The sequence below is a fragment of the Cottoperca gobio genome, chromosome 21 (assembly GCF_900634415.1).
Source record: "Cottoperca gobio chromosome 21, fCotGob3.1, whole genome shotgun sequence".
NCBI lineage: Eukaryota > Metazoa > Chordata > Actinopteri > Perciformes > Bovichtidae > Cottoperca > Cottoperca gobio.
This window is the reverse complement of record NC_041375.1, coordinates 14,849,126-14,858,540: the sequence shown is the minus strand read 5'-3', so window position 1 is coordinate 14,858,540 and position 9,415 is coordinate 14,849,126. Positions and strand designations below refer to the sequence as shown.

Sequence of the window (9,415 nt, the reverse complement as noted above, 5' to 3'; positions counted from 1 at the left end):
GAGCTGGAGCCCGAGTGTAACATACTTTAAAATTGAGGCCGTCCAGAGCAGTGCACCAATCATGTTTGCCCCTAAGAAGCTGACGCAAGACTTCATTTGAAAATGACGAAAGGGAGCGCCTTGGTCGGCGAGTGGTTACAGCGCATGCCGTATAACCACAACGTCCCTTCTGCCCCCCAGCACTACACCGCCCTTTCTCAAATAAAGGCGACAATGCCAAAATAAACAAATAAAAAAGGAGATAAAATAACGAATAGGATTAAGGCCATACAACAACGTGGATTACTAACATAATGACTTGTGATGGTGTAATACAAGTACTGAGATAAAGGCCATACATTTTTTCTGAAAAATGTTCATATACATATTTTCTAACGCCTTCCATGTGAGTTATGCCTCCCATCTTTGCAACTCATATACTGGTGGTGATTGTGCAAAGTGACTGCTCCCAAACGTTGCTCATTGTTTGCAGCCCACTGCCTCCAACTCTGAGCCGTGCTGCCTGAATAGTGCAGCTAAGATGTGTTTAACTGGCTCCCTGGAGAAAGAGAAACTACAGAAGATGACAGGCCTACGCATCACTTCCCCTCACTCTGTGTCCTTGCCTTTTGTTTCACTGGCTGGGGGATCCATTCAATCAAAATGTTTTCCCAGGCTACCTGGAAGTCATCTAACTACTTCAAAGTAGGGAGGTGTGTCTGTTTTGAGAGTTTGCTGATGTGACATTTTTGCACCGGACAAAAGATATTTAGTTTAATTCAATCTTTATTTTCTGCCGACAAGAATGGTTAACTTAATGCATGTGAGCACCTTTTCATTGAGGACACAAAACTGCATCCTCCGACGCGACGAAGCGATGAAAAGAGGCTTGATGTCCGTATACTTTGTAAACACTGTTAACATAAAATATAGGAGCTGATGTCGATACAGACAAAAGGGGGGGAACAGTAGCCATCCTCTGTTTAATGAGAGGAACTCAATGGTCCATGTCCAGACTGAGATGAGCCCATTAAAGCAGACACGATGGCGGCAACAACTGAGAGTTAAAGCTGTAAAAGGCAATGTGTTGACATTTAGTTTTTAGCATATTACATGTAATTGCATCCATCCATCTGGAGTTTCAAACACCAAGAGCAATACTGGGGGACAGACAGATGCATGGGCAGACAACAAAACAGACATATGGAGCTAACACAAGACCAACACTGGTTGTCCTCAACAGCTTTGCAGAAGGAACATTTACAAGGTGTGTGCAGAAGGCAGAATTAATTTGTACTAAGTTATAAAATATCACTGTTTCCATCAGCGGCAGAGGAATGAGCGTTATGTGTGAGATTAATCTCACTTAGACTGGCAGACAGGAGCAGAGCACAATCTTCAACATGTTAAGCAAAACACAACTTTTGGTTTTCTAATACTTGAACTGCATGATCTCAGTTGGATTATTACAAATACTGTAGGTGGTGGTAGATTATTTCCAGTCTATATTATTGGCATCTAGAACTGCAACAATTAGTTGATTGACAGGAAAATAATTGGTGACTTTCAATAGAATAATTTTTCTAGTCATATTTTAAGCAAAGAAGCCAAATATTTTATCCTTTGAAGTGGAGGATTTTAAGTGTTTCTTTGTAACACATGAAAATAAAATAAATGTTTTTGGATTTTGGGCTGTTGATTGGACAAATAAGACGTCAACTTCGGTTCTTGGAAATGAAAACGGGCCTTTTTCACTGTTTTTGACAAATAATACACAAAATGATTAATAGATTCAAGAGAAAGAAATATTGGAATATAATTAGCAGAATAATCAATAATAAAGACAATTTCCTTTCACATTCTTTGACAATGACAATTTATTGGTACTTGGTATTGGATTGTTTGCAAGAAAATTGACTGAGCAACTTTATTTTAAATTCCTGTCAAAGTGTTGGTTGCTAGTCGTCGTATCCCGTATATGTATCAACTACGAGCCACAAGGTCCAACATAAATGGACTCAACGAAACACAAAAGTCTCAAAAGCGCTGAGCAGTAATGTAGAGTGTGCATTTACTGGAAATATACAAACGCTGACAGCCAGTGAACACTGTCTATGCAGCTTTATTGATATTCAGTCGTACTCTACCCTTCTGTGTTTCCCAGTGATGGAGCCCTCGCATTACAATGTCAGATGTTAAGCAGCCTCTGCCCTCTGTGTGTGTGTGTGTGTGTGTGTTTTCATACATACATAGAATCCCCCGCTTCTTACTTTCGGGTAATGACATGAAAGGTGAGGCTGGCGTTATTATATTTCTTAAGTGTCAACAAATTCTATATTAATATCAAAACTAACATGTATTAGAGCTCTAAATACTGTCTGACTTTATCTGTGGCACTCATCCACACACCTATTGATTTCTACTGAAGGTGTAAATCGGTGTTGTATAGGTCAATAAAAAGAAAAAAGCTAAATCATTTTGTAAAGCAGCTGGGCGCTGTGGTTTAGAGAAAATGTTACTTAGACAAGAGGAAATGTCGCATTTGTGGTCGACTGAGTATTTATGGCAGCAGGAAAGTGTATTTGGGATTGAATCAAAATAAACTGCAGCGTCCATGTTCATGGTAATGAAGGAACATGTCGCACTCTGCAAGAGCGTGTATTTAATAGTTTTTGGGCAGCAATGAAGGTCGATGGCACAGAGGAAAAAGCAACACGAGGCTCTGGCTGCACAGAAAATACATTTATTTTGATCAATTCCTTGTTGGATTTGGACTTTTAATGAGACTGCAAAATGTTGAAAACCGCTGGTAAAATATCTTACATTTCCAGTCCTTTTCGTTGTTTTATAACGTCTTCCACCAAAAGCTAACGGGCCACAAAGACCGCATATCAGGTAACATTTGTAGCCCTGCTGCAATGAAGACTGACAGAATAAAAGAAACACATCAACAGTAAATGTAAGAGTTATTGAGTCAGTGATTCAGCTTTTCCGCAGACCCACCACTTTACACCTACATTCATACTGTGAACTGCAAGGGAAACACAGGCAAAATGTTTTTCACTGATGACAGCCTGAATATACCAAAATAATATGCAATTTTGCACTCTGAGTATGACGAATGAGTCATTACTTTTTTCTTAACTGGAAAACCTTTCATCGCATTATCATTAAGAGTCGCTGGAAGCAACAAGTTCCCTGAAGACTGATGAAAAGGGCATTCTGGGTGATGTAGGACATCACGAACTAGAAGATGTAAATGAAACAGTTGGGTACATCAAGAGGAAGTAACTGTAAAACTGTGTTTAAAAGCAGTAGAGGTGACTTTTTTCGGTGGAAATACAAAGAAAGGTGTCCCGAAATATCTACAATATATACCAGGGAAACTTGGGATAATTTAGCTTTATTTATGTGTTGGAACAAGGCGACAGAGAATGTTTTCTATTTCTATGTATGTGTAAAATCAAGAGTTCAGGAGGTTAATGAGACAGCAGGAGAACAGGCAGCTCTTTCCTTGCAAGTTACAGATTGCTCTCTTCAAAGGAGGGAGTAGAGTGGAGGAGCTGCAGTATGAGGAGCTCCAACTCCTCAGCTCCCACCCGCCTCCATCTTGCATGCCTTCTCTGCTCTCTCCTGGGCCTGTGGCTGGCCGCTGGCTGCACAGTCTGGTTTAATACAGGAGGAGGTCTCTCTGAATAATGCAGCATGTAGCTCCTCAATCTCTCGCTCTCTCTCACTCAGAGCTTCGACATAACTCCGTCCAAATTTCAGCTCTACTGTCGTTCAGACTGCAGCTGCACGTCTTGGAAATTGAGGTTTCATTGCCAACAAACTCAAAATGTAGTGAAGATGAATGGGCATGAGTGTCTCACACAGATTGTGTCATTTTAATATCGGCTTATATTAAAGCCTCAGTAGAAGCCGAGTCATTAACATCCCCCTCAGTTAGATTCTTTATGTATGTATGTTTGAGCCGAAGCCAGAAGTCTTTATGTGCAGCATGAGCAGATCTTCTACTGTAAATGCTACACACCAGTTCAAAGCAGCGTCTTGGCAAAACCAAGGTGAACAAAAACAATTATTTTAGCAGATTGCTTTCATTTTTCAACAGCTGCTGCACCTATTTGGCCAGTGGATACGGTCCGCTCACACATCCGCTGCTCTGTGTGTTTAAATCCGTCCAACAAAGAGGCTGCAGCCGGCGGGAACAACACAAGTTTCAGGTTTCAGCAAAGGGGACGGTGTGACCCAGCATGATGTGAAACTCCTTTCCTGTTTCCTGTTACATCCCTCCAAAGGCAAAAGGCTTTTCTGACTTGCAGCCAGCTTGAAATCCACTGTGTACTCTGTCTGCATCATGGAGGAATGCAACTCCCTGGACTGCTTTTACTGTGTTTAGTGAACATAAAGCTTCAACTCTTGTAAAGGGATAGGTTTAGATTTCTATAAGTCTATATTATTACAATACTGACATGCCCAAATGTACTTTTACAAAACAAAATTCCATCATAGTGATTTGCTCGATTGATTAAAAAAATAATTCCACAGCAGAATCAAAGGAGGGAAAGCAAAGCTACTAATAACTTTAACTCTCTCTGTTCTATCTAAATTACATAATTTCCTCTTTGTGTTATCCCGTAGTGTTTCCTTTCTGAGCTGCAATAAGGGGATAGTAACACAAACAGGGAATGTGGTATTGTATTAACTCAGACTTGAAAAGAGTCTTTAAAAACTTGTTGATCTTATTTTTTGGTGCTGCCCTGGATCTCCAGCATTGAGAGACATGCTGTTGAAGTGCTTCCCAAACATGAACAATCAATCAAAAAACATCCCCTCTGGCTTCTGCTAACAAGGTATCGATCCTTTAATAATAGCTGAAGCTTTTTATGGTTCAGCACATTTTGAATTGGTCAGCAAATCAATCAATTTTTTGATGGAGAGCTTTATCCAATAAGCCTCCAAATTTCCCTTTAGAAATATCTGCAAGCTACAGCTGTACAGCTGTGTGGTGTGACAGATGAGATGAGGGAATCTGACAGAAAGATCCCACTTTCTTGTAACTACAAGAGAAGTACAAGTTGTAAGGTACAAAATTGGAGCTGACAGAGAACGAGCAGACTGACAAGACATTTCAGGACTAATTAGACTCTGTTAGACTTTCTTAATGAGTAATTCATTGCTCTGCCTTGTAATCAGTTAGTAGAGGATACAGAGAGAGTAAGAATATTCAGACCAGGTGGTTCCAGTGTTGCTTGCCGTTAACAGAAGTTCTCATCAGACATGACATATTGGCGGTGACACTAAACGCAGCTAATTACAACTAATGAGAGGCTTGGACTGATGTAGTCACCAGCTGGGAACACTGCCTCCACATATATCCAGTTTCCCCCATTTTCTCAGCCAAAGCTACAACTAAGTGGAAACTACAACGGAAGGCCTTTCTTCAAAGCATAATTGTCTTGCTGTAGCCTGCAAAGACGATAAGTGTCGTCTAAGAGCAGAGACTGAGACGAAGGCGACCTGAAGATTTTTCGTATGCAACGGCACGTAGGAAATAGGAGAAGCCAGAATTTAAGTCCCAGGTAATCACTTCTCCGCAGGTACGATAATGGAAATCATTTGTGTTTGAGAATTGAAATGCCGAGCTAAAGTCTTACTAAACATTGACCCTTTGTATTTGTTTGACTGGAAACCTATTAAAAATGTAATTAAAATGGCAGTCTAGCAAAGGTTCCCTGTGGCGAATGCGCAAATATCAGCCTCAGAACAAGTTCATACTCTGCATGTTCAAGAGGAAAGAATGTGGCGAGTAAAGGGGAGTCACAACATTTCACTCTTTTGCATCCAGTGTTATTATGTGTTGCTAGAAAGAAGGGTTTGAGCCAGGCGGGCATTGCATGCAGAAGCACTCTGCTATACTTTTCTCACTGGGTGCCCTGTTTCTGCCTGATTCAGCAACCTAAGCTGGTTTATTCTCACTGTGGTGCATTAGTGTCCTGCGAGGGGGACCTGTGAATTACATTGGAAAGAGATGTGAAGGTGAGAAGCTCCATTATGATGGGGTTGCATCTTTCTTCTATAAAATAGAAGCTTGAATTAAATAATGGGGACAAAATGACCCTCCATGTCCATTGTCAGCCAGAGTGATGAATATTTCAATGCAGAAAGGAGGAGCAAGTCTAAATGTTTACAAATGATGGAACACTGAATAGGCTTTGCTGAGAAACATAAATCCCAGATGTGGCTCATAATAAACACCGGAAAAAATCTGACACATCAGATATTTCAAATCGCTTGGCTCATATTGGACGGAGGCAGGCATCTAAATCCAATGATTACACGGCAAAGATTACAATGTGACTTGTGCAGTTGCACACTATAAGCCCTGACTGAATGGTGCAGAGTGGAGGGTGATTGTGTTTTACACTGATCTGAATATTTTCAGGGTAGCCAGAGATGGGATAAATTAGAGCAGCACAAAGAGACAGACATACTGTCAGGTTCAGGCACGTCCATTGTGGTTCTGCAGTCGTGTGGAAGTGGCAGGTCGGGAAAGGTTCAAATGGAGAGAAAGTGTCTGAGGTACGTGGGTGGTGAAAGTGCCACTAATACTTCACAAAATGAAAAGAAAATTGTCCATGGGTGGCTGGCTGGCTTGTACTATATTCTCAATACAGTCAATATAAATCATATTCATTATATATTGTGGTAACACTATTGAGTTAAGTTAATATTATCAAATATTTGGCCGAGAAGTGTCGCGATATATCGGCGTTGAAGATAACCATGACAGTGAACAAATTAAATATTTATATCATGTTAATATGATATGATAATATCGTGTAAATAATCCAGCGCCTCTTAAATAATTTCCATTTCTTTCTATTTGTTTGATTTTGTGCAGTTATGGTTACAGACTCTCTCTCTCCCCCCCCCCCCCCCCCCCCCAGACTCGTAGTTTGAGTGTAATTATTTTACCAACAAAGAGAGAAAACACATAAAAGTTAAAGATACATTTGACTAATAGAATTATTTAAAAAGATAAATTAAATGTTCTACAGATATCGCGATAATATTGTTATTGTGAGTTATCGTGCAGTGAAAATCTGTTATCGTGACAGCCCATTATTTGTAAGTAAAGAATATCAGCTGCTGAACTTGACTAAACTGCTTGTCTTTGTCTGAACATGTGATGATTCTGGGGCCACAGAGTTTATATATAGAGATTAGATATTCAAAATGTGTGTTATTGTCATTAAATTCCATGAAAACACCAAAACAGTATGTTAATTAATCCCTCAGTACTCTCCGACATCCCTACCCTGTCTGTAGCCCTCAGCCCCGAGCCCATTCCTCCCCACCGAAAATATAAATCTTTAAATTTATGTCACAGTTTCATTTTTAAAACAAGGGTACTCAAACTAGTATAATATAATAAATAGTGAATGTATTAGGGGCTATTTTCAGCTGTTGAATAATACACATGTGATGCTCTAAAGTGTATTTACTGCACTTGGATAGTGAATGTAGGATTGACTCAAAATAAACTACAGAGCCCACGTTCATCATAATGAAGGAATTATGTGTTTTAAATGGACTATGACACGGAGGAATAAGCTATTTCAGGATTTGGAGTCAAATCATTGTTGGTTTTAGTCTTTTCATGTAATTCTGTTGTTTAATTTGGAAGAAAAATATCACAAGACTCAGAAGCAGAAATGAAAGTGATGACTCAAGTGTGACGTCAACAAGCATTTCCACAAAAAGTCAAGTTAATGTTGAATGTTTCCTTCTGTGCACTCCTTTAGAGTATTTTACATAATATACATGGATGCTATTATGTTTAGGATGGAAGACAGACAGATGCATTCATAACCAATATGCTACAGTATAAACTATCGGTCTACTTGGAGTTTAATTTAAATTGAATTGAAAGACACTAGAAGATCAAAAATTTGGACTATTTTAGCTATTCTATTTCCCCCCCAACTTCTTAATACCTTTAAACTTGAATAAGTTATCATTTACAGAAGACTGCATTGATGGAATATGTCCTCCGTGGCCTGCACTGAACTACAGCATACTGTGTAATGATACAGTTTGGGCTGGATATCAAAATTGAGCCCAAATAAACAAGTAAAACAAAACCAGGAGAGTAGTAGGCCTAGTAACACTGAAACTATGAATCTGAAACATCTATTTCCCTGCTTCTGAATTTTGCAGCCTCCATTGTTTAGACTACATAAACTATTCATACAAGGGCGTCTGTTCGCTGGTCTCTGATCAAGGATACATGTGACTCTATGGATTACAAGTTTTACCTCCATATTATTGCAATCAATACAAACTAGAATCTAAAATATGCTTTGAAGTTTTATTTTAAAAAATGGAATAACATCATTAGTCAGCAAATGTTCAATCTGAGCGAGTCAATATCTGCTACATGTTGTCCTTTTCAGACAGACAGTGAGACTACAGTGAACTGATGCTTCTGCATTCACAACATGGCCCTATTTCTGCCACCATGGTTACAGTGAGAGAGCTTTATGTCAATACAATTAAACCACGTAAAAACAAACTTACAGTGACACCAGCCCAGGTGGCAGCACCAGTGCAGCTTGAAGCACTTCCCGTGACTGTGGGTAGCGCAGATGGAAAGCCCATCGCAAGGCAGGAAGTCTGGTCTCCCCGCGCAGCTCTTGGCCAAAGCCTGCGCCTCGTCCAACTTCTCACTCTTCGAAGACTTCTTTGCTCGCGAGGCGGCCATGCCAACATTTCCTGGATCAAAAAATAAGAGCTTCGTCCGAGTAAACTACAACATAACCGCGAGGGACCGAGCCGAGCTTGTACGGTCCACGCAGCCCAAGAAGCTTCTCAACTGGGAGACAGACGCGAAAGGCGGCGCTGGATCTCTGAATCCAGAGCAGCTGAGTTTCTGCTCATACAAAGGGTGGAAAAATATCCTTTAAAAGTAGAAGAGCGTCAATTAGCTTCGTGTAATGTCACATTCAAAGCCTCCCATGGTCGTGATCCACACATCTCTCCATCCTCCCCTCGCGTCGGGAAGCTCCTCATACCTCTGTGCGCTGGTGACGCGCTTACGGAACAAGGGCGCGCATCTGAACTTCATCACACAACGGGAGGAGTCCACGAACACAAAGCCAGCTGCTATGCACTCTTCAGACACACATCCAGCTTTCATTGGCTCGGCCCCTCTAAAAACTTCAAAACACCAGGGTCTGGATCTGAAATAAATATTAAATCAAACTAAATACTATTCACAAATAGGCTACATTTTCTGATGATATGCTAATTATGTAATCTTGGTAATATCTCATAATCATATTTTCTTTTTTTTGGTCATTCAATAGCCTTCTTTTAAATGATGAAACGTTCAGAAATAGTGTAGTTGCAGTACAAAATGGAGCATCATACT

At 40.1% G+C, this 9,415-nt stretch overlaps 1 protein-coding gene across 1 annotated transcript in view; it reads right to left on the bottom strand.

The window, feature by feature from the left end:
• The window catches only part of zgc:162707 (UPF0524 protein C3orf70 homolog B), a 13,532-nt gene extending 4,378 nt beyond the window's left edge, over positions 1–9,154 (bottom strand). The window contains exon 1 of the mRNA XM_029459792.1: positions 8,563–9,154. Coding sequence (XP_029315652.1) covers positions 8,563–8,746 — 184 coding nt within the window. The 5' untranslated portion in view covers positions 8,747–9,154. The remainder of the gene's footprint in view (positions 1–8,562) is intronic.
• Positions 9,155–9,415: the final 261 nt, after the last annotated feature.